A 26,398-nucleotide genomic window follows, 5' to 3' on the forward strand; every position below is an offset into this window, starting at 1 on the left:
GTCACACAAAGCACAAAGGGTGCTTAAGGTTCAAACTTTGTACTAATCTCTCCCTTTGTATTAAACTCTCCCCCTTTGTCATCTTAAAGAGGTTATACTTGTCACTTGTTTGCAATTCAAAATAGATCAAGTACATGGGTTTACTAGCTTATGAACAAACTCATACACTAACCACTAGATCATATAATCATTCAAGCAATAGTGGTAGTCTATGAATCAAAAAAAAAATTTCATTTATAATGCATAATCCTATAAGCATGTACTATATGCACTAACCGCATACTAGTAAGGGATGAAAAATGATCATGCACAATACAATGATACCTTTGCTATATTGGAGAGGAAGATAGTCATATAGATTTCAATTCATTTCTCCAATAGCACCATGAAGTCCAATTATAAGCTTAGTGAAGACCAATAGATACCAATTCTTTGAATTCCTATTCTTCACCCATATGAATTGAGAATCACTAATGATCAAGTGCACTCTTCTTGTTGTGGTTGGCTTGCTTCTTCTTTGATCATTGCTTGCTTGAGAGAACTAAAAAGATGCACCACTTGTAATACCACTTAAAATTTCATTACTTGTTCTCTTTTGGGTGTTGCTTGCTTTCTAGACCAATCTCTTGATTTTCTTCAACCAAGTACCTCAAATGTCCCTTTAGATTACCACTTTGATTTTAGCCATCCAAGCCTAGGATAAAGTGACCTCTCTCCAAAGAACCATCATTGATACTCACTTGAAATAACTTAAAAAAAAATCACTTGATCCACTTGAAAGATTTTGTTTGATTGATCCATATTGTTGGACTTAATTTGATGAATAACTTTGAATCCTTCTTTAAGTCCTTTTCTTTCTACTTGTTTAAGTCTTTTTCTTTCTATCAAAAGATCTCCAATTATCACTAGAACTTAAACTCCATCTTCATCTTCATCTTGGTCTTGATCTCTAGTTTGAGTACCAAATGTGTACCAGATACACTCTTCAAACAAATTGTCTTGTACTCATCATTTGTCATGCTTCTATCTCAAACCAAAACCAAAACATAGGTACCTCAATCACTTATAGATATGATTCTAATTTGAGGACCTTTGAATCTAAGTGACTTTTGATCAATCCAATAATTGTCACTTTCCTGGCAGATTCTGTACTCTTCAAAGAATAAATCATATCTCCCAAAGTACATATCCAAAAACCACAAAATTTGGTGAAGATGTGACACACTAAGCCTTCTAGTAGCTGTAAAAATTTTAGCTTCTTTTGACTTCTATATTGCTACCAGATTTCATATCTTTCCATACTGCTATATGCTGAAAACTGCTGCACTATAGCTGACAAGATCTACTCCAAATCCGAAGTATCACTTATCCAAATCTCATGAAATTTGCACAGCAACTAATACCATAAGTGTAGAGCATGCAGACCAAGTTTGAAGCCAATACAAATAGATTTGGTTGCTCAAACATGTCAATGATCACTGCTAGCTCAGATTTTCAATATTGGACAGATTTCAATAATTGAGCTATTTTTCTCCAAATTGAACCAAACTTGAAATCAACTTGTTTGAATACTCTCACAAGACATATGTCCATTCAAACCACTTACTAGAAGAAATCTTATGAACATATCCAATCAAACCAACTTCAAACTTGATTACTTAAGCATTTAATCCATTCAAACATCTCATAGCAAGCAACATATGCATATATATCCAATTCAATTAACTCATATGCACCCAAATAAACTTTGATCAACAAGAGATATACCTTGATAGCTTATGATCATCTTTGCAAGCTTCAACTCCACTTATTTACAGGCATTCAAATATATCAATAAATTCCCACAACTTAAATATGACACTTGTATGTTGATAGCATATGGACTTCACTCAATTTTGACTTGGCATTGAGATAGAATTGCACTAGGTTTTAATACTTGACTCAACATAAGATGAACAATAATAATTTCATTGAATCAAATCTCCAATGCCATGGTACCTACAAACGATCATCCACTTTTCGATGGTACCCAAACTAGTTTGGGTCCTCTCATATTAGATGCAACATACTTAGGCATAGCCTTAGTATGAATAGCGGAATTTTTGCAATACTAACCAATAAGGTACAATAACAAACCTTCCTAGGCATAATATTTGCATCAATTGAAATAGGCTTAGGATTCTCACTTAGGGGACATGAATTAGCCAAGAATTGATTTTCTCTTTTACGAATATTTGGCAAATTTATGATTTTCAAAAACTTGAGAGAGAATTTAGACGGACATAGGGATTTTTATGGACTTGAGAGAACCATGTCACATATGATTAGGCAAATAATCAACCAAGGGTAGCAATAATCACAATATGACATGACTAGGTCACAAAGACCCAAAAACCACATGTTTTTCAAAAACCACACCACCTACACATGCTAGTTAGGGATTTTGAAAAACATCTATCCTATATCACACAAATGCACACACTAGCATATAAAGGGCCTTAGATGCACTTACAATGCATGTATGTAAATACATACCTTTGTCTTGAGCCCACAATATCACCACTGAGATAATACATGGCATGACAACATCATGTTGACCTCACTTGTCAAATAATCATACCATATATGAAATCAATTTTCATCCAAAGGACTACAAATAATACTAGATAAATTTGTTAGTCCACAATGGTGCAAAATAGAAACTGAGCTCCCCCTAAATAAGTACCATAAGTAATTTGAATGACTTTCAACAGGCACTTTATTCTTTCAAGAATTTGGGAGTCAATTTTCTATTTTGACCAACACAAAGTAATTTGCCATATTTAAATTTCGTTGAGACATACTCACAACCCACTTAGGTTTGATAGATCACAAGCTTCTGAGCAAATTAAGGATATATGAAATCATATGGATCAAACCTCAATTGCATCCCAATTAGTGCTCTGGTTCCTACCATACCAGACACGTCCGGTAGACATACCGGACACGTCCGGCATGTGAAGAACATAAACACTTTTCCTTTCTACCCTGGCCATACCAGACATGTCTGGTAGGCGTAGGACAGAAACAATTGAAGCGTTGCTTGTGATTCTTCGTTTTAGCTCTAGTACTTCTTGTATGCCTGCATCTGAACAAATGCATTGCTCTACTAGAGAGCCATTAAAAGCATCTCATGGCAAATATGATAATGGTTAAATAAAACTAATTAGTCACTTCCAATTATTTCACAAATATGCTTATTTGTGAGCCATTGAGCACTAAACACAAAGTGGCTATCCTATAAGGTCTTTAGGTACTTGTTACCAATGGTAGAGATGAAGTAAACGATATGGTCATTGATTTATCTTCGGGTCAACCATATATGAGATTATGATAAGAATTGATTGATAGATTGAGTGAATATTTTTAATTTACTTGCTCAACCACCCCGAAGCTTTCATCTCACCACCAAGTACCTACATTATCAACCTAAGCACATTTTGGTACCCAACTCTTGTTGGGTCCTTTTGGGTTAGTCAACAAGTGCTTAGGCACCCAAATGGCCTTAGTACTAGTTTGTGGTGAACACATCACCTTGCTAGTGCTAACTCCTTTTGTGGTCTTCCTAAGCATATTATTATAAACAAATGTGTTCGGCTTAGGGATGTTACCATTTGGGCAATCATAGCTTAGATGCCCCTTTCTTTTACAAGCATAGCATATGCGACCTTTGTTTGCTTTATGCTTGTTTTGCTTGTATGGACATCTATCAACCTTGTGGCCCATCTCATTGCATCCATAGCATCTTCTTGTTGCAACTTGGGCTACCTTTCTTGACTCTTGATATATTGGGCATTTCTTAGTAGGATGTCCCAATTTCTTGCTCATGAGACAAGCGCTTTGTCCATCACTCTTCATTTGCTTGGCCTCCTTGATTGAAGCCTTTTGAGTGGCGGCTTCAACCTTGTCGGCCCAATTCTTATGTGGACACGTAGCCCACTCATGTCCATACAATCCACAACCATAGCACATACTTTTTCCATGTTTCTTGCTCTTGGTTGTGTTGGCCTTGCTTGAAATGTGATTCCTTTGTTAGGTTTTGAAGGAAGCAAGGTTTGAACCCTTCTCAAGCTTCTTCACCATGTTATCACGGTTATCTTGAGAAGGTTGTGCTTTCTCCTTACCCTTCAATCGAATCACATCTTTCTTTAATCTTTTTACCTCTTCTTTGAGCTCTATGTTTTCTATAAATTTTTGCTCAATCGAAGATTGGCTTGCTTGAGAAGCACACTCATTAGCACAAGAAATATTCAATTGAGATTGTGTACAAGTGAGTGTGTGAGTAGGAGGTTGAGATGATTTTACCGTTGTAATCACAACCTCATGAGCCACCTCAAGCATGATGCTTGATTCTACTAATTCTTCATGAGAGCACTTGAGATGAACATAGTTTGCTTGTAGCACATTATATTTGCTTGAGAGTTCATCTAATTTTGCCTTGAGCTCAAAGTTTTCCTTCTCTAGTTGTGAAACACTAGAAGAGGAGTTAGTAACTAAAGCATGCTCAATTGATAATTTTTCATACCTCTCATTTATGCCCTTTAGCTCTTGCAATTTGGAGATGAGAAACTTTTCTTGATTTTGAAGAGATTGCTCTTGTTTCTCATTCTCTTCCTCTAGCTCATCATTCTTCTCAACTAGCTTCATGAGAATGAGCTTGTCTTTGTTGCTTAGATGATCAAGAGTGTAGCTATCTTCAATTTCAATATCACTCTCTTCTTGATCATCTACTCGTGCTATCTCCTTGGCTTGATCTTTCTTGCTAGCCTACTTCTTGCTTTTCTTGGCCATGAGACACAAGTGATGAGTATCATGAGATACTAAGGTTGACTCATCACTTGGCCGTCACCGAGCTTGAGCCTCATCATCATAGACTGCCTGCTGTCCGGCTGCCTCAGCCATACCGAACGCGTCTGGTAGGGATACCGGACACGTCCGGCATGCGCTTGTAGACAGCGCAGTCACCTCGGCTTGCACCTCTTGCTCCGGCTCAGCGCTCTTGAGATCTTGTGAGGCTTCTTCGCTGCATGAAGACATAATGGACATATTTTCCATTGAATCGACCTCAAGTGCATCATCGCATTTGGATTTTCCATATAACTCAATGAGTTTGTTCCAAATGAGATGAGCACTCTCCGGAGGTGGTTGTCCATTGAATATTGCCTCATCTTGAACCTCTGCACTCAATGTACTCAAAATGATATTAATAGCTTGAGCATTTAGTTGCACGCATATCTCTTCCTCTTTTGATAAATTCTTATAGTTGCTCCAATCAACTATAGGAAGAGGTATGCTTGCAAACACAATATGCTCAACACGAGGACTAATATCTCTAAAAGCATTGAGTACATGAATTGACCAAGATAGAAAGTTTGAACCATCATTTTGGAGAAGCATCGGCTCCAACTCGATAGGTGTCGATATCCTTTTCTCACGGCGGTGAAGCTTTGGGTGAGAACCTCGCTCTGATACCAATTGAAAGGATCTAGGATGTCGCCTAGAGGGGGGTGAATAGGCGTTTCTAAAAAATCAACACCTTTAAAAACGGAAACGATTAGTAATAGGAGTTTCCACAATGGAAACTCCAAATCAAAGTAATACAACCCCTCACAAGTTAGCCACAAAGTATATAAAAGATACTAGATAAACCTAGGGAGCCAAACAACGGCAACCAAAGAGTTGAATCAAAATGCACTAGTCAGTTAATGTTGGAAGTCCCGACAGTTTGGGTCAGAACTTCCGACGTGTCAGAAGTCCCAACGTTTGGGTCAAAACTTCCGACGTGTCAGAAGTCCTGACAGTTTGGGTCAGAACTTCCAACGCAAACTGTCAGCACTTCCGACTCCTACGGGAAATGAACTACAAGTGCTAAAATGAACTTTGTGATGCCGATAACTTACAAACCCACTTCCTAGTGGTAAGGTAAGGTGTTGGGCCACTCTCTTGACGTTGATAAGCCACCACTCCGTAGATCGAGGCCCAAACCCTAAGAAATAGCTAGAGAGAGGGAGACAACCAAATACAAGCAATTTCGAGCAAATCACAACAACAACAAGCATGCGGGAGACAAGAATTTATCCCGAGGTTCGGTAGCCCCACAAAGGAGCTCCTACGTCCTCGTTGTTGAGGTGACCACTTTGGTCGGAGTCTCTTCCACCTCCTTGCCTCACTCAAGGATACCACAAAGGTCACTTGAGTTTCTTCACTAGAAAACAAGGGTAATACAAACTTCCCAAGGCTCTTCCACAAGATGGAAGCTCTTGGGCGACGCTTTGCCGGCTAGGGGAAAATCCCCAAGAGTAACAAATGCAAATCAAACCGGCTTGACGAAGAAATCAAGTGCTCAAGCTTGCTCAAAGTGTTTTTCTCACTCAAACCACTCTCCAATCACTCAAACCCTTTAGGAATTGAAGTTGGAGGCAAAGGAGAGAAGAGTGGCGAGCCTAGAATGCTTGGGGGCTGTTTTGGCCGAGTGTTTGTTGCAATGAAATGAGTGGGCAACGGTTAGAATGGAGGAGACGGGTATATATACTCCAAGGCAAAATCTAACCGTTCAGATCTATGTCGGGAGTTCCGACGCAGATCTCGGGACTTTCGACGTATGAAGAAAACACTGTTCATGCGAGGTCAAAGTCCACTTGAGACAGCCAACGTCGGGACTTCTGACGAACGTCGGGACTTCCGACGGTCGGAACTTCCGACAAACGTCGGGACTTCCGACGTGCACAGTCAGCAGGTCAGTAGAACCATCGATGCCGGGACTCCCGGCTTGGGTCGGGACTTCCGACTGTCGGGAGTTCCGACTCACGTCGGGACTTCCGACATCCACAGTCATCGCACAGGCAGTGATTGGGAGTCAGCACTTCCGGCAAGAGTCATGACTTCCGACTGTTGGGAGTTCCGGCTTACGTCGGGACTTCTGACACCGACAGTCACAGAAAATTATTCTATGTGCTCGTGAAGTGCTAGAGTGTCTCTCTTTTGATTTAATTATTATGCTTGAGCACTCTATCTTCCTCAGACCACCTAAACTTGCATCCCTCTTAATAGTACGGCATACCTATTAACTCAAGATCAAAAGAAAAACAAAATTAAACCTTTTGAGTTGATCTTCTTTAAATTGATGCCGTATCTTTCAATCTTCATCAAGTGAGGGTGCCAACATGTCAATATTGAACTTTTCACTTGAGCATAGCCATCTTGAGCATGTGACTTGATTCCATTCATCAAATATGAATAACTCCAAATGCATCAAGTCACTTTAATCAACTTGTCCAATATAGATTTGATCCTTCACATTAATATGACCATCTTAGCTTGATTAGTACCTCAACTAAATGCAAGTACTTTCTTCTTCACCCTAGCTAGGTTCTTCGGCCGCCAAGCCGTCGCTTGCCCTTCACCCTTGCTTAGTACCTCGAAGCCTTTCCTTGCTATCTTCACCATCTCAAGCCATTAAGTCACATCTTGTGTTGAATCATTCATTCATATGTATTATTATCTTTTTCATTTCAATTTAGCAAGCTTCAAATATGAGACCATTCCATATGTAATCCCTCATGTCTCATTAACTAATACTCACGAGCTTGCTTTCACATAGTATATGGAAATCCCACAATAAACAAGTATTTGCATGAATTCCATTTGCATTGTTGTCTTGTGCTTGAACTAGATTGTTTATACAACAACACTTCATTTTGGCTTTCATTAAGTACCTGTGAGATAACCTATTACCTGTCCACACTTAGCAAACGGGTTAGTTCTTTAATCACGTTGTCATTCAATCATCCAAAACCCACTAAAGGGCTAGATGCACTTTCACAACGTCCGGTCACACTCTAGCTCCTGCGTCACCATGCGTCAGCCTGACCGGACGCGCCCTGCCAGCGTCCGATCACTTCCAGTGCCAGCGTCCGATGCACTCTGTGAGACCCTGTCTTTTTAGTGTAGGGCGTCGGTGGCACCGTCGGACTGTCCGCACTCTACGGGCGGACACTCCGCCGGTGGAGTTTCTTCACCAAGTTGATCCACATCAACTCCAACTCCATCTTCTTTGTAAATGTGCCAACACCACCAAGTGTACACCACCATGTGTATGTGTGTTAGTTTTTCATAAACATTTCCCAAAGGATGTTAGCCACTCAACTTGCCACGCCACTCGATCCTAGCGACGATGCAAAATTAGATCACTCGAGTGGCACTAGATGACCGATATGCAAACAAGTTTGCTCCTCTTGATAGTACGGCCATCTATCCTAAACCCGGTCATAAACTTCTCTACACACCTATGACCGGTGAAATAAAATGCTCTAGGTTATACCTTTGCCTTGCGCATTTCATTCCATCTCCTCCAACGTCGATGCAACACATGCACCAACACGATCAACAATGATATGACCCACTTCATATCATCACGTGATCATATTGGTTCATCGATCTTGACTTTACTTGCTTTTCACCGTTGCCTTCGTCCATTGGCGCCAAGTCTTGCTTAAGCTTCACCGCCACGCGGTCCATCGCTCCAAAGCCTTCAACTTGCCCTTCACGCTTGCAACTGGTCCATCAAGCCAAGTCTTGTCTTGATCTTCTCCACCTTGATCACGTGACTCAATGTCATGTCTCATGTGCAATGAGCTCCTTCATCATCACATGTGTGAGCTTTGCAACATCTCCAAGCTATTTTCACCTTCATGGCATATGTTGCACACACACATGTATCTGTGGACTAATCACCTGTGTATCTCACATAAACACAATTAGTCCACCTAGGTTGTCACTCAATTACCAAAACCACATAAGGACCTTTCACCGGGTCGACCGCCTTCCTCGTCGCTCGCCCTCGTTGCTCCGCCGGCCATCCTCGTTTTTGGCCCGACCGACCAGCTTCCTCATCACTCTCCCCGCTCGGGCGCCGTCCTCGTTGACCTGCCGGCGGGCACACGGGCATGCCTGCGGGCGAGCCTTGCCCGCAGATAGCAGGCACGGGCACAGGTTGTTGCCCCGTGGCGGGTGGCAGGCGCGGGTGCGGGCACGAGATTTTGCTCGCGGGCGCGGACGTGTGAAGCCACTATCCGCGCGGATATTGCCCGTTGCCATCTTTACCATGACCCATGACAAAAGGATGATCCAGTTCAGAAACTTGTGCAGATGAAAATTCTCATCATAATTAATACTCTACATAACAGCCCCGGGTGTTTGGACGGGGCCGTCCCTCCGGACGTCTTGGCGCTAGCTGTGCCGCATGAGAAAAGGACGATCCAATTCAGAAACTTCTACAGATGAAAATTCTCATCATAACAAATACATACAGAAATGAAGAAAATGTGCTCGCTTTCATATCCTCCTCAAAAAGAAAAGAAAACAAAACTATAAGGAAAAGGCCAAGTGAGCAAGACAACACACAACAGGCAAGCCGCAAACCTAGGCGGCTCGGCACCCGGCAGCACCCACGCGCATATTCGCTCCGAATCCTGGGGTCCACGTCGACCGCACATCAAGATCTTCCCCGGACCCACCATTCCTAGTGTCACCACCCTCCCTCCCTGACACGGGACCCCGCCTACCGGAATCAACACAAGCCGCTACCCGCGCGCCTCCCCGTCCGGGCCCCCACCGGCCACCGCCGTCGCCTTCCTCGTCTTTCTTCCCCGCCGAACCCGACTCGCGCCTCCTACGCGCTTCTAGAACCAACAAAGCCCTTAACCCAAGCTCGCGCGTCCGTCAAGCCCGCTCGCCGCCGGAGAATAATGGGTAGTAATAAGGAAGAGACGCAGCCGGCCGCCGGAGGCGGCGGCGGCGCCTTCGCCTTCATCTCCAAGGGGTGGCGCGAGGTGCGGGACTCGGCGTCCGCCGACCTGCGGCTCATGCGCGCGCGCGCGGACTCCGTGCGCGCCCGCGCCGACCGCGAGCTCGAGCACCTCCTCGCGTCCGCGTCGGCGCTCGCGGCGGGGCCCTGCGCCCCCGCTGCTGTCGCCCGTGGCCATGGGGGCGCCCATCGCAGAGGTCGAGTTCGTGCGGAAGCGGATCCAGCCCAAGATTCAGGAGCTCCGGAGGCACTACTCGTCGCGGGCGCTCGAAGCCCGGTGGCCGGACGGGGCCGCCGCCGGCGCCAGCAGCCTTCGCATCGACCTCTCGGGGATTACGGCCGTTCGCAACACCGTTGTGCCAGAAGGGGAAGGCGGCGATAGATGGAGGATCGCGCGGCGGAAGGGGGACCAGGACGAGGAGGGGAGGAAGGAGTGGGAGGTGGTCCGGATGATACAGCGCGGGCTCAAGGAGTTCGAGCGCCGGAGCCTGTCCAGCGACATGTTTGCTGGATTCCGTGACCGTGGCGAGTTTGTGGAGAAATTTAAGTTGAGCATGGTAATTTTCAACCACAGCGTTTATTTAATAGGATGGTGCACTCGTGCTTGTTCTACCACTTTGGAAATTGAAATGAAAGTATTTTTTAGCTAGTTGTTGTCCTTACTCAGGACTGAGGTGTGACCGACAAACAGTGCTTCAGCAGCAAAACATTGGCATCCACAGCAAGAAATCTTAGGGATTTCTGCGCTTATCTTTTGACGTTGTTACACTACACATTTCAATTTATGCATAATATATTAGCACTAACAATATAGCACACTGTTTATGTCAGCATTTATTTTGATATTGTAAGGTGTTTCTATAAGCATCAATCCAGAATTCCAGATATATTTAAAAAATATTACTGAAAAGTCATCCTGGAGTACACTTAGCTTAGTGATCACTTTATTAGCAGAGTTCAAAATCTTATAGGCCAACTATTTGTTATCAGACAAGTATTTGGTGATTTTTGTCAGCAATTGGGTCTTCAACAAAAAATGATGCTATCATGTTACTGAGTTACACTATGCTAGAGTTGATGTCTGGTGTTGATGAAAGTATTACAGATTAATATGAATCCTTTTCCTCTTTTTCAGAAATCACTGAACAAGGACTATCAGGAATCCAAGGTAATTGCATAAGAAACAATTTATAATAGCTGGCAATATTCTGTGTGCTGCAGATATAGAACAGCTAATGATTGAATTGGGATACATTTTCCCTGTTACTTATTCTGACGTAGCTAGATTCCATATGCACAGTTGTATATCATTTTTGCAAACTGCAAGCTTATACTAGATATACCTGCAGTACTTTAAGGACATAATTTCGTTTTGTAACGTAACCTGTTCCAGAAAACAATGATGCCGTAGAAAGTATTGATGCTTACTAAGCAGTTTGCATAAGATGTCAATGGAGCCAAAATACTTCTTTATTTTTAGTACAAGTAGCTTTCAAGCCTTTACAAAAGCAGACCTTTTCTCAGGGCTTTTGATTATTAACTGATAATGCAGTTTCTTATGCTAGTTGATCTGGTTGCTTATTGTTTAGAGTGTGTTGTTCTAATCTGCTGCTGGAATAGGAAGTTCCACCACTGCATCTAACTGAAATTGTGGCATATCTGGTTCGGCAGTCTGGGCCATTTTTAGATCAACTTGGCATACGGAGAGGTATGAACATCATTGTTTGTTTGGACTCTCCAGTCTTTGTACTTGTTGCTGACCATCTTATTCTTACTAATATTATGGTGCAGACCTTTGTGACAAACTAGTGGAGATGTTATGCAGTAAACGAAACGGTCGGCTCATGTATCATTCTCTTTCACAGGATAGACCCTTAGCTGAGAACATAACTGACGAGCTTGATCTAAGAATAGCTAGGGTATTAGAAAGTACTGGTTATCACACAGATGAAGGTTTTTGGAATGACCCTGCAAAGTACAAGATCTCAGACAACAGACGGCATGTTGCTATTGTCACCACAGCAAGCCTTCCATGGATGACAGGAACAGCAATCAATCCATTGTTTCGTGCTGCATATCTGGCAAGAAGTGCAAAGCAGAAGGTGACATTGGTGGTTCCATGGCTCTCTAAGTCAGATCAAGAATTGGTTTACCCAAATAACATCACCTTCAGTTCGCCAGAAGAGCAAGAAACTTATATAAGGAACTGGCTGCAGGAAAGAATTGGCTTTGAAGCAAATTTTAAGATATCCTTTTATCCTGGCAAGGTAAACACACAATCTTTCTGATCCCACTGTTTATGTTCTGCGTCCTAGTATAGTATTTTTTTTTCTTCCCCTGGGATTTCATTACTCATGAGATGTTATTTCTGCAGTTCTCAAAAGAGCGCCGCAGCATTATTCCTGCTGGGGATACTTCACAGTTCATCTCCTCAAAAGAAGCTGATATAGCGATTTTAGAAGAACCGGAGCATCTCAACTGGTATCATCATGGAAAGCGTTGGACTGACAAGTTCAATCACGTCATCGGTGTAGTTCATACAAATTACCTGGAATATATCAAGAGAGAGAAAAATGGTGCTATTCAATCTTTTCTTGTTAAACATATCAATAACTGGGTGACTAGAGCATACTGCCATAAGGTATTTGTTTAGGTCAGTTTTTGTGTTAAAGTCCTGTTCGTGAGAACTCAGCTAATAATGGGTGCATGCAGGTTTTACGTCTTTCTGCTGCAACTCAAGATCTACCGAGGTCTGTTGTTTGTAACGTACATGGTGTAAATCCAAAGTTTCTTAATGTTGGTGAGAAAATAGCAGCTGATAGGGAGTGTGGACAGAAGGTCTTTTCTAAGGGAGCATATTTCCTTGGTAAGATGGTGTGGGCTAAAGGTTATAGAGAGCTGATCGATTTATTATCCAAACATAAAAACGACCTGGAAGGATTCATGATAGATGTATATGGAAATGGCGAGGACTCTGAAGCTGTCCAGAATGCTGCTAGAAAATTTGATTTGAGCATCAATTTTTTCAAGGGAAAGGACCATGCAGATGATTCACTCCATGGGTAAGGTTCTATGAAGCATCGAAGCTACTAAAAGGAGTTCACTTTCATCTTTGTCTTGTCCTATGCAGATTGCTGATACTGGTATCTGTTTTCTTCTGTTGAATTTTCAGGTATAAGGTTTTCGTCAATCCAAGTGTTAGTGATGTGCTATGCACAGCAACAGCTGAGGCCCTTGCAATGGGGAAATTTGTAGTCTGTGCAGATCATCCATCAAACGATTTTTTTAAGTCATTCCCTAACTGCTTAACATATAGAACTTCAGAGGAATTTGTTGCTCGTGTCAAAGTAAGCCATGACTACTGAACCTCAACCTCTGACCCCAGAGCAACGATACAGTTTGTCATGGGAAGCAGCAACTGAGAGGTTTATGGAGTACTCAGAGCTTGACAAAGTTCTGAACAGAAATGGCCACCCTGGACGAAATGGGAAGATTAACAAAGCAAGAAAGATACCGTTACTTCCTAAGTTGTCAGATGTGGTGGATGGGGGACTGGCATTTGCTCATCACTGCCTGACTGGTAACGAATTCCTCAGATTAGCGACGGGAGCAATTCCTGGCACACGTGACTATGATAAACAGCAGTGCATTGATCTGAACCTCCTGCCTCCTCAAGTTCAACACCCTGTATATGGCTGGTGATTTGAACCAGTTCACATTGAACTATGTATAGTTGAAGGATGTTTCTCCATAGGTATGTACATATTAAGTGATCCAGTTCCCGTGTACTGACAGGAGCATGAACTTTTGTAGAGTCTTGGTAATTCTTAGGGTCCATGAGGAACTTGTCTTGTTGCACTCTTTGACTGTAATTATATTCCTCTTCACTCTCCAAATAGGTTAGTTATGTAGTTGAATGATCTTTCATCAGAGGTATGCGTATACAACCATTATGCAGTTCACATAATTACCGGTGCCTGTACTCTGATGGAGTCTTTTAGGGCAGTAAGGATTGTGACCTGTTTCAGTTTCCTCTGCCATAGTTTGTTCAAAAAGCTGTCTGTAGGTGTGACTAGCTGAAGCAACAATACTCGAACTGAAGATTCAGTAACTAGAGAAATTAAGATATTATTGATTCGAAAAGTACTTCCATTTCCTTACTAACCTATGATGCAATGAAAAATTGGAATTCTCTCGATCAAGGAAGCTTGGGTATTCTTTCCATTACTTGGTATGTAACCTACCTATGGTCCTTAATCTTCAAATTTCCTGTGCCTCATTTACAAAATTGTCGAATGGACCCTGGCACATTTATCTTTGCTACATTTAGTTTTTGTTACTTCTTTTTTTGTTCTGCACAGAGCCACTGACACCCTTATGCGAGGGTAAGGCTTGCCACTGACACCCTTCCCCAGACCCCGCACAGAGCGGGAGCTCTCTGCACTGGGTACGCCTTTTTTTTGTTCTGCAATTTTTTTCTGGTGCTATAGATGAAAACAGTCCAGTATACATAAGACCCATTATCTATGTCAGCTTGTACACTGGAGCCAAGGGTATGAAAGTACAAAAGGAAGCAAAAGCATAATGCTGAGTTGCTGATGTGGCCCAAGACGGGTGTATATTGGCAACTTAAAAGTGGAACTGATATAGGATAAACAATATGCCATCAAACACTACTGAAATAGGTTCCTCTGTAGCAGTGATGATTTTTATCTTGATTCTTTGTTGTTTTATAAAATGTTAACAATTAATTTAGGATAATCTAGGGAATTGTACATGAAAGGCAAAATGTTTAGGCTGCTCCTGACTGCAGGATTTAGGACTTTAAAGTATGATGCTCACCTCCTTGATCTTTGAATGAAGCCTAGTAGCGAACATTTCAAATCATGGCAGTAAGTAGTGCATAGAGTACAACTTTGTCTATGATTCTACCTCTTTGATCTTTGAGTTAGAAAGCCAAAACCCCAGCACATAATCTGAGACATATTAGTTCATAGAAATTAACTAATACACTGCTGAAGAAATTTCTATTGCTTTGGTCTATTGTATCCTTTTCAAAAGTTTATCCTTGAAAAGTCAGTCTATTTGTTTCCTGAGCAACTTCGCGTTAGTGGTTGACAGTGCATAGTTGAACTAAGTAGTTGCTTTATTATAGCCAATTTTGCACGCTATGCACTGTGCCCCATAACTGATGGTTGATATGGTTATGAGTTATGACCTATTAGATCCTTTTGAAAAGTTCTATCCTCAAAAGGCAAGTGTGTATGTTTCCTGTATAACTTGGTATTTAGTGCTTGACAGTGCAAAGTTCCACTAACTAATTTCTTTTGTGCAAATTTTCCATGCTTATCACTGTTGTGTCCATAGCTGACCTGACCATTGATAATGAAATGCACTGGCACTTGTAAGTTGTAACGGCACATCCGTTTATTGCTTATCGGCAAGCCATGTCTTCTTAGTTCCAGCTCCTTGAAGAATTATTTAATCTTAAGAAGAATTTATAGTTGGAAAGTTAGCATAAGGAAAGGGATGATGTTGGCGAACTTTATGTGAGTTGTTATGAGATCTGTTTTTGACTAGATATGTACTGCCATGCATGAGATTAATATTTGTTATGCGGAATTTCACGTATATCTGTTACTTTAACATCACACCTTGGAATAATGATTCCTGGCTTACTGTTTCTTTAGTACTGCTACACATTGAGAGGTAATTTATTGTTGTTCTTCTGTTATATTTAGAAGAAGATTGTTTTTTTTTTCATCTGCTGAGACAAGCTAATTGCTATCCAACTGTGGAAGACAGCGACATTTATCATCACAATTCAGCATCATAATTACTTCTATAAAACGAAGAATTAGTCACTTGCTGTATGCACATTTAGTATTGTACTTCATACTAGCTTACTTTTATCCCATTTAGCAAAGGCTTCTGATACAGATATTCTCCATGTCCAATATAGAACATCACTAGTCAAGTCCCACCGAAGATTGTCTGCTTCTCAAAGCACTACATTGACAGCCAAATCCTTCTGAGTGTTTTCAGGGTTTTTGAAGCGGGCAAGTCGCGCAAGGATATCAACAGATTCTGTGGTCTGATTCGTCTTCGTAACCAAGTCTGAGAGAAGAGATGCAATAACAGCAACATGCATCGCTTGCACCAGATCTGCATCCTCTGAAAGTTCGTCTCTGAGGCCTCTTGCTGCTTTGATTGCTGCAGACATGTGAACGTTGGCTGGGGATGGTAGAGTCATCATCCGCATCGCAGCTGAGAGTTCTCGGAGTGCCTTGGCCGAGTGCAAGCTCATCTGACGGCATGCTGTTCGAACCTCTAAGCATAGCTCCGGATGCGCTTCAGGATACTGTGAGCAGTGAAAGGCTGTAGGTGAGTAACATGGTCCTGTAATCCATTGATCACGAAATAGATGGATCTGCAGTTACCTTAGTTCTTGTGAGGGCGATGACATAGGAAGCAAGAGCCTCCATTGAAGAAGCGCACAGGCGAGAAAGAGCACCGAGCTTCTGGTATTGTCTCCATGGGTGCCGGAATTTGAATTTGCCATGGCAAGGTTCCCACTTGGCAAAATTGTACTGCAGTTTTGGGAACACATGCCATTGGGTCGGATTGTTTACTTCTATAATTTTTGGATTCAGGATCTTAATTTGGTGCTCTGCATAAAGTGCACGCATGGTTTGCAAAGTGAGGTGAGCTTACCAAAGAGTCCTCGGTGGCCTTGGAATTGAGGACGCTCTTGTACACTTGGAGAAAGGGTTTAGCTTCCAAATTCTCGAATGTTGCGTTCTCTCTGAAGCATTCAGATTCGATTCCTGCATACGTACGTGTACAGCTTTTAGTCCCAAATTAATTCTCTAGTATGTTACGAATCTACAGGAAGTTATTCTTTCTTTTCTTTTGCAAGTCCTTGCTTCGTTGACAGTAGATTTCATAAATTATAAGTGCGTGAGGTTGTAAACCTTTTCGATGGAGACATGGAGTGGTAGGTATGTACCTTCAAAGAACTCGGCCAGCTTGTTGAGGTTTCCGATGGCGAGCTTGTGGAGGTCCTCCCCCGCCCAGACCGGGAAGATGAAGATGGTGGTGCAGAGGCAGGTGGCGACGCCAACGACGATGGTGGAGAAGCGCTGGTGCGCGAGCCGGATGAGCTCGTCCACGCGGTAGCTCGACACGGCCACCAGGCTGAAGGTGAGGATGAAGATGGTCACGCCGTAGTCGTACCGCGCCTTCACCTCCGGGATGAACCGCGAGAACGTCGCCGCCGACGCTGCAACAAGTGCATGCAACACCATGGCCAGCGGGCGGGTAAGCAAATAAAGCCTTTGTTTTTGTGTCGTGATTATTGTCTTGTCAAGAAATTAAAGGGAGTGCACGCCAGGCGCTTTTGCTTCGCACGGCAAACATGCATGCACGCGGTGTGGTAAAAATGGTCATATACAGACACGGCAGGGTAACAAACGTGCATGGACACAAAACGTAACTTCGTACATAGTAAGAAGACGAAGATGGCGAGCAGCACGGGCTCTGCCTTGTCGCCACACAGGTAGGCCACCTTGTGAGCCCCGACGGCGATGAAGCCGGCGACCAGTGGCGGATCCAGGATTTCAGTCACGGGGGTACGGACCTAAGTGACACAATTCGCTAATGATATAAACGATCTAAGTGATGCAGTTCACTAAGAGCAACTCCAAAAGACTATATATCTTTCATATGATTTATAGAAAAGCTGGCGGAGTGTACAGAGATATAGAAAGCGTTTTTCATAAAATAACTCTCCAAATGATGATTTAGAGAGTAAATTTTACAAAGACTATTGGAGATCGATGGTCTAAGGATACAATTAACCAACAGTCATCTAGGAGTATACAGATATAGTCATTGCCAAGGTCTTCATAAGCATATTAGTTTCTTGCTGACTCAGGGTAGACCAAGAAATCTTTTGTGCTTTGTATATAGAGTAATATATTAAAAATGCTAGATCATTGTTTCTGTTAATACCACAATGTTCTACAAAAGTAAAATTATTTATTTGTCGAGTAATCTACAGAGGACTTTTCTTTCCAAAAATTGTCAGATTATCAAACAAAATCAAGACTCAAACTTCACGAATTAAAACTATAATGATGGTTTGGAAGGAAAAAGAGTCAACTTTTCCAAAAAAAAAACTGTCCAATTAATTCGTTTTCATACTTATCTTTTTTTTTAGCAAAACTCGTTCGTATTTATCTTATACTTGTGTTTGTGCACAGGTTAACTTTGGATTCCCAGGCTTTAGAAGAAAGAGCTATAGTCCATCATCTTAGATGAGTACTTGAGCTCAAGAATTTGTTATTTGATAATGTTTTACATAATTAAATATTATAGGTACATATACTTAGTGTTTCTACAGAATTTTTGGGGGTACAGCTGTACCCCCATGCACCTATACTACATCCGCCACTGCCGGCGACCAGCGTCCCGAACGCTCTGTTCAGGCCTTTGCACAGCGTGCCACCTGTCACATGAACACCCGCACCAAAAACCCATCATATAGGACAAGGAGTAGTTTTTTTAATTATAATCTACTAGCATATATCGATAGCTCGCTTGTACGGAACACGGATATATATATATATATATATATATATATATATATATATATATATATAACTAAAATATTTATAACTATTTCGTCCCAGCTGCGACACCACGTGCACCCGGCTGCGATACCGAAGCCGCTCGCTCCGGTGAAATTTTTGCATTTTGGTCCCTTTTAAAAACATTTTTTATAAAAAGACCTATGCCAAAACGTTTGCTGAAAATAGACCATTTTTAGACGTCTTAGAACATGACGCCAAGGTATGAGGGTCGGCGTCGACTGACACGACGCCGAGGTCTTGCCACGTCACGGACGACCCCGGTCGACGGCGACACGGTGGCGCATGGGGTCCGACACGTCGACGTTGTGTCAGCCAACGCCACAGGCCTAACCTCGGCGCGGTGGGACTACACGCCGAGCTATTGGCACCATCCGGCGCGTGGCCCAGGCGACCCAACAACGCTTCGTGGCCCAATAGCTCGGCGCAGGGTCACTTAACGCCGAGCCACCAGACTCGGCGCGGCCCGACTCAACGCCGAGGTCTGGACTCTTGAAGCCGCGCCGCGGCCCCCTTCTTCTTCCTCCCTCCATTCTGAAAGCGCCGGCTCTCAGTTCGTCTCCCTCCACGGCCCCCACGAAACCCTAACCCCCAAATGCGACCCTAGGTGCCCGGATCTCGTCTCCCGAAGCTTCCTCGAGGTAATGGTCCCTCCCCTCCTCCAATCTATCCGCGTAGATGTGCTTGCATTGTCTCTAATCATGTGGAATCATGGGTGTATGGTGTTTTGGTATATGTGTATTTGCATTTGCAAAATGTATGGCTTACGTTGATTGAGTGCATTGTTGTTTAACTGTTTTATGTGCTGAACATGTTAGGTTAGTTTGGTTTCTAGTTATTTTGGTCATTAGGGTTCTTTGTTTATTGTAGGTGTCATTAGGGTTAGTTATTTGTTGGTTATTAGGGTTAGTATGTATTTTAGTTATTTGTTGGTCATTAGATTTCAATTTTTATGACTAGAAATGATCATGTTGTTGGGGTTGAAAAAGATAAAATGATATATTTTAGTTTCTACTTATTGGATTGAAACTCGTATGATATATTGATATATGATACTACTTGTTGTGTGATGGCTGTAGATGGATAAATTAGTGAGGTTGCATCATGGAGGCCGTATTGTTAGGACAAGAGATGATATTTTGGAATTTCTGGACATGTGTGAGGAGTTGTTGATTTTTTCTGAAACACCATCTTTGACCCAGTTAGTGGAGCGAGTGAAGGTTAAGTTAGGCTGGAATGAAGGAGACGTGCATGTTCAGTTTGAAGGTGTCATAGATGTTGGGTCGTCGAAGGGTCCTCGGATCAAGCGGTTGCTCAAAATCACAAGCGAGTCTGAATGGAATGATTACAAGGCAGTTGTATTGGCCTCAGAAGTGCGATCTTTGGATTTAGTAGTAAGTAAGGAGTCTGGCTTAGGAAATGATAACTTCGAAGCATGCCCATCTTTCCCCGCTCACATAGGTTATGGTCCTTTGTCTGAAGAAGAAATACTTGTCACACAACTAGGCTACAGTGGTGGTGAAGTGTTTGGATCGCTCGAGCGTGATGGAGGTTGGTTTGAGGGCGGTGGAGATGAGGAGGAGAATGCGGTTGCCGATGGTGAGGGCAATCATGATAGTGATGAAGAGGATGATGATTATGTAATTGGTGATGCAGAAGAAGATTTGGACGACGCTAGTGGAGACTTTTCTATTGAGGATGAGCTTAGCGACGAAGATGATCTTAGTGGTGAAGAAGACTTTGGTGATGCTAGGGCTACGAACCATTTTGACATGAAGATAGCTGGAGATGATGAATCCTTCATAGAGGAGATAGCCGAAGACTCTGATGACGATCGCCCTGTTGGTCGTCTCAATTTTAGGAAAATAGAGATATTGTCTAGGGTCTTGCCTTGGAGAGATCCACTAGTTGGTGATTTCGAGGACCTTAGCCATGGTCACAGGGCAATAGCTGATGGTGGGCCAAGTGATACAATAGTGCCTGATGTTAGCGGTTGCCTCATCATACGGAAGGGCATATTGTTTGCTACCATGGATGAGTTGAAAACATGGTTGCAAGAGTACTCTATTGTACACAACCGACCTTTTAGGGTTATCAATTCATTCAAGGAGAAGAGGTACACTGTTGCTTGTGAAGAACAACAGTGTGGTTGGAGAGTATGTGCTAGGAAGATGAAGGCAGGCAAATGGAAGATTACCTCAATGAAGCATTACCTCAATGAAGCAACCACATGTTTGTGCCACTGCTGAGGCAGAAGAGAACCATCTGCAGCTCAATTCTAGGTTCATTGCAAGGCAGTTATGCCCCGTGGTGAAGCATATGCCAACCATTACGGTGTCCGCATTGGTTGAGATCATCTTCCAACGGTACAATTACTATGTCAAGTATGGAAAAGCATGGAGGGCAAAGCAGCATGCACTAGAAATAATATTTGGAAATTGGAAAGAAGCTTATGAGTGCCTCCCTGTAATGTTGAACGCAATGAGGGCTGTAAATCCTGGGATGCACTTCGAGTATTTACCTAAGGAGGGTGAAACAAGGAATGGTAGCCATGTATTTGGAAGGGTCTTTTGGGCGTTCGGACAGAGCATCGAAGCATTCAAGCATTGCAGGCCTGTCGTCTCAATTGATGGGACCTTTCTTACAGGGAAATTTGAAGGCACAATGCTTGTTTGTATTGGGACAGATGCAGAAGACCAGCTTGTGCCATTGGCCTTTGCGATTGTTCGGAAGGAGGACACGAATAGTTGGTGTTGGTTTCTCAGGCTAGTAAGACAAGTGGTAATTGGTCTAGGACGTGATGTTTGTGTGATATCCGATAGGCATACTGGCATTCTGAATGCCGTAGAACAAGAGATTCCTGGTTATGGTCAAATACATCACCGGTGGTGCACCAGACACCTTGCTCAGAATCTTATAAGGCGTGATCACACAAAGGACAACTTCAAATTATTTGAGGAGGTTTGCAGGCAGCAAGAGGTTCAATTATTCAAAGACAAGCTAAATGCCCTGAAGTTAGCCACAAATGTTGATGGCAGGCAATTCTTGAGCGAGTTGATGGCGTCGAAGGATAAGTGGTCACTTGCATATGACACCGGAGGTTGGAGATGGGGCTTCATGACTAGTAACATGGCAGAGATGTTCAATAGCCTTCTAAGAGGTTGTCGTGGTCTGCCTGTGACTGCTATTGCCTCATTCACCTTCTACAAGTTGAATGCTTGGTTCATTTCGAGGAAGAAGCATGCGAGGTCTCTATGGACAGCAGGCAAAGCTTGGCCACTTTTAGCATCTCAGGAACTAGCTTTCTCAAAGAAAAAGTCTAAACGACAGAAGGGTTCATGTTTCGATCCGATCAACCATGGATATGAGATTCTAGAGGGTGGTGGAACTAACATTGGTGGTGAAGACCGGGGTGCTCAAAAACATAAAGTAGTGATCAATGAGAACAAATGTACGTGTGGAAAACCGACCATATACCATAGGCCTTGCTCCCACATGATTACAGCCTGTCACCTTAGACGTGTTGACACTGAGGTCCCTCCCCGTATGTCCACGGAGTTCTCTTTGAGGAACCTAATGAGCACCTAGAATCCTCAGTTCGAGCCATTTCTTGATGAGAGTCAATGGCCTACTTATGATGGCCCCAAGTATGTGGCTGATCTTGGTTTACTCTGGAAGAGTAGAGGACCTAGGTGGCGGAAGCGGTTCAGGATGGACATGGACTGAGCCACGAAAGGTAGATCAACCACGAGTAAGGTTGGGACACATTTTGTAGAGGACACCCAAAAGAGCCGTTGCTCTGGTTGCCATAAGACGGGCCACAATAAGAGAAAATGTCCTGAACTACTTAGACAACAGGTATCCACCAAGCTAGCTACTTGAATTGCTTTGTGTAATAGTGCATTGATTTACTTTTGTTTTTTTATTATTATGTTACTTCGTACCACATATACATGCTTTAACTTATACTAATGCTTTGGCATTCCTTATGTTGTAGGATGGATCGGTTCCCCTTCTTGATCCAAGGTTCGATGAGCACCACCGGGCTCGGAGGATCGAGAACGGAGAGGTATATTCAATAATTCGTATGAAATAGTGCATTGTTCATCTTTTGCTCTATAGTCCATGCTCTTTATAAAGTGATATGAACTAATACTTTTTCATGCTTGTCTTTTTTTTGCAGGTTTTGAATGTGCTGAGGCCAATGACACATGAGGCCTCTACGACCATGGTCTACGACGAGAGGTACACGCCCCTCCTGAAGCTGGCGAACCTTGCTACCGTTGCTCATGTTTATCGTCGAGGCACGCCACCTTTCAACCCAGCGGCGCTGATGGCGTTGATAGATCGGTGGCGTCCGGAGACACACAACTTTCACCTATCGTGCGGGGAGATGACGGTCACTCTCGAGGACGTTACCATGATCCTTGGAGTCAAAATCTGAGGATTCCTAGTGATAGGAGACACGGAGTCTAAAGGATGGCAGCAGCGGGTTGAGCACTTCTTGGGATGTCCCCTAGCGGCAGTTGAGGCTGGCAAGAAACGGCGCAGCAGTGGGGTGTCCCTGAGGTGGCTTCGTCAGCAGTTTTGAGAGTGCCCACCCAACGTAGACGCCCAGACCATGACATACTACTGTTGGGCCTATGTCCTGCACATGTTTGGTACGGTTCTCTTCCCTTACAGCACTGGAGACACGGCGTCCTAGATGTACATCCCGTGCCTTTGGAACTAGGAGGATGCCGGCAATAGGAGTTGGGGCTCGGCTATACTTGCCTTCCTGTACCATCAGCTTTGTGAGGCTTGCTGCCGTCCTAGAGGCACGCATGCTACAATGTCAGGGTGCATCACACTGTTGCAGGTAATAAAGCAAAGTTGTACAAGTTTCCACTACAATTCAATGTTTTTTCTTAACAAAAGTGATTAACATGCAAGTTTCCACTCTTTTTTGCAGATTTGGATGTGGAAGAGGCTTCCAATTGGGAGACTGCATCAGCTTGATCCCCCACAACCTTGGTTTCCTCAAGGAGATGCAGTTGTTGCCCCTACCATGGCACACCTCTACGAGCGAGCCCACGGAACTTACCACGTGTCACGCCACGCGTACATCAGCTTCACCAACGAGCTGGACACCCTTTTGCCACAGCATGTAAGTTTCCCACCCTTTTGGCCTAATCGAGGATATGTGCACAAATTGAGTGTTGACTAGTTGATGACGACGTTGTGTATAGGTTGAATGGCGCCCATATCGGCGGAGGCAAGTCATGGATCTCAACTTGAGCTCCTTGTGCACGGTAGACGAGGACGTCTGGACGATGAGGACCCCCCTTATTTGTTTCTATGCAGTGGAGTACCATCTCCCTCACCGTGTAGCACGACAGTTTGGTAGGCTGCAGCCTTCTCCGCCCGAGGATTTCTCCACCGGTTGGCAGCTCCACAAGTACGTAACATGCAATATTTTGTTCGTTTCACATGAATGAATCATTGAGTAGGCCTTCATATTGCCGCTATGATGTAAAATTTGTAGGTTCAGCAGACAAAAAAAGAAGAAAATCACCAACTGGCAGCTGGAGCACCAGCGCTACATTGATGAGTGGATGTTGATGGAGCAGAACAACATGGGCATCCATGCCGTCCATCGTGACAAGGCATTCAATGATTACCTTGTTTGGCTTGGTCAACGAACAAGGCTTCAATTGAGGCCCGCTTGGACAGAGCAAGACATTGCTAACATTGCGAGCGAGGATGAGGGCAACAACCCATATGACCAAGCTACCCGAGAAGGTAGGCAAGTTGAGATCGCCCCTGCGTTAGCCAGAGCTATAAGTGATACAACTATTTCCTAATGAGGCCTCTGAGGTCTTTACTGTGATGGAGACTTAAATTCTTGTTTTTGTTGCATAGAGCACGAAGATAATGAGGATAGTGGCCGAGCAAGGAAGGGCATTGATGATTCATGTGGGCGATCCTGATGAGGCCTCCATGTTATGATGGCACATTCAGGTAATCTCCTATCATTCAGTTGATGTTACATCTTTATATAGTTTTGCGACCAACCCCACTTACTAATAGTGCTTTCAAAATGCAGCGTGCCATGCATCACCTCCAAAAGGTAGCTGCACGCCTTGGATGTAGACGTGCTCCAGATGTGGCAGTCCTACAACAGCTTGGTGCTGGACCTTCTACTGCACATGTTGGAGGGACTTCATCTTCACATGGTGCACATGTTGGCGGGACTTCTTCACATGGTGCAGCAACTAGTGCATAGGGTGGTCAAGGACATGGTCCTTATGATGATGAAGGAGAACACCAAGGAGAAGATGATGAAGGACAGGGAGAGTACTATGAGCATGAGTATGATGAGATTGGCATATCCTAGCTTGAAGATGCACCCCAAGGAACTCAAGGCCCCTCCGGTTCTGGACGTCCACAGAGGACGCTCAGACCAGTGGACAGGTACACTCCAGGTACCTATCCGTTTGGGAGGGGAAAGTGTTACGCTCACCGTCCATGTTAAGGTACATCTTTTGATATGGTAATCATGATACTTGGCTCAGATTTTAGCAAACACCAAATAGCTATGTGAAGGTAGTCTCATTAATGGTTTCTAACTTAGCTCAATATCCGCTAAAAGTTGTGAAAATGGACTACTGTAGGAAAAAAGAGTGACAAGGAGAAAATGATGGAGCATTAGACAAGGAGCGAGCTAAAAGATCCAAAGACTTCATATGCTTCTTTTGTGCATGGACTATGTATGCATTGGACCTTATGTAATGCACTATGTATGGACCTTGTACTATGTTTGGACTATGTTGGATGATTGATGAAGCATATGTATGGACTATGTATGGATGTTGAATGTGTTGGACTATGTTGGATGTTGAATGTGTTGGACCTTATGTATGTATGGATGTTGAATGAATGTGTATGTCGGTGTGGTCATTTGTTATGTAAAATTCTGTATGCTCATGTATTCTGTCATGTATTCTGTGTATTATGTGTTATGTGTATGCTTAGTTCATTGTTTTTTGGTGAACCCAGGAGCTCGGCGTCAATTGAACACACGCCGAGGGTGGGCACCTCGGCATTTAGTCAATTGACGTCGACCCCTAGTGCATACTGGAATCCTTTGCCTCGAAGCGACAAGGTGCCCAAGCTCGACGTTCCGTAAATTAATGTCGAGCCGTTAATCTCGGTGTGAAAATATTAAACGCCGAGGTAGGCGTGTGGGCTGACCCGATGATGCCCGTGGCCCAAACATTAGCGTGGCTCGACTCGGCACCTAGCTGTCCGATCTCGGCGTGGGACGACTCAGCGCCGAGGTTCGGCCCAAACCTAGCGTGGGCCGTGGTGATCCAAACCCTAGGGTTGCCGTGGGCCGACTCGACGCCGAGCCTCAGCCCAACACTTCACGTAAATGGCCGAGCCAAACCCTAGGGTTGGCGTGGGCCGAATCAACGCCATGGTCTTCTACCTCGACGTCGTCTGACTTGACACCGAGCCTATAAATCATAAAAAAGAAAGAATAAAGTATTAAAGACAGAGGTCTTCTAAACCTTTGGTATAGGTTGAAATCCTATTTGCATGATTCAAATGAAAAATCTTTCTCAATGATTCCTCTTCTACTAACACGAGTTATACTAATAAGAGTAGACATGCTATATTTATGTTTGTTCCTATAGGAAAAACCGAAGGTTGGTTCGATTTCAATCCCCTATTTTTAGAGAGAGTCAAATCTTTTTTTCAGTTTGGGAATCAACCATAGTACATGAAACTTAGAGATAGGTAAACTGCAATTTATGAAATAGCGAATGCACAACGATTACACTCACATCAAAACTAACAATGGCATGTCGCAAACTAAACCTAGCATGCCTTAGGGGATTGAAAGAAACAAGTGATACAG

The 26,398-nt window shown here is 43.4% G+C and overlaps 1 protein-coding gene, 1 long non-coding RNA gene and 2 pseudogenes across 2 annotated transcripts; 3 read left to right on the forward strand and 1 right to left on the reverse strand.

Moving 5' to 3' along the window:
- The first annotated feature begins 9,629 nt into the window (after window positions 1-9,629).
- On the forward strand, window positions 9,630-14,029 carry LOC136494930 (digalactosyldiacylglycerol synthase 1, chloroplastic-like; annotated as a pseudogene).
- Window positions 14,030-15,049: 1,020 nt separating this feature from the next.
- The window catches only part of LOC136494931 (aluminum-activated malate transporter 1-like), a 47,372-nt pseudogene continuing 36,023 nt past the window's right edge, over window positions 15,050-26,398 (reverse strand).
- On the forward strand, window positions 16,064-16,819 carry LOC136494932 (uncharacterized). Its single transcript, XR_010768749.1, has 2 exons — window positions 16,064-16,228; window positions 16,313-16,819. It is a non-coding gene; the product is annotated as an uncharacterized lncRNA (long non-coding RNA).
- On the forward strand, window positions 18,639-24,464 carry LOC136493803 (serine/threonine-protein phosphatase 7 long form homolog). The gene is made up of 8 exons (XM_066489946.1): window positions 18,639-18,648; window positions 19,957-20,336; window positions 22,493-22,564; window positions 23,285-23,353; window positions 23,447-23,641; window positions 23,724-23,932; window positions 24,020-24,276; window positions 24,397-24,464. Exons 1-8 carry the CDS (start codon window positions 18,639-18,641, stop codon window positions 24,462-24,464), a joined length of 1,260 nt encoding a protein of 419 aa, XP_066346043.1.

The sequence above is a fragment of the Miscanthus floridulus genome, chromosome 11, assembly GCF_019320115.1.
Source record: "Miscanthus floridulus cultivar M001 chromosome 11, ASM1932011v1, whole genome shotgun sequence".
In the NCBI taxonomy this organism is placed as follows: Eukaryota; Viridiplantae; Streptophyta; class Magnoliopsida; order Poales; family Poaceae; genus Miscanthus; species Miscanthus floridulus.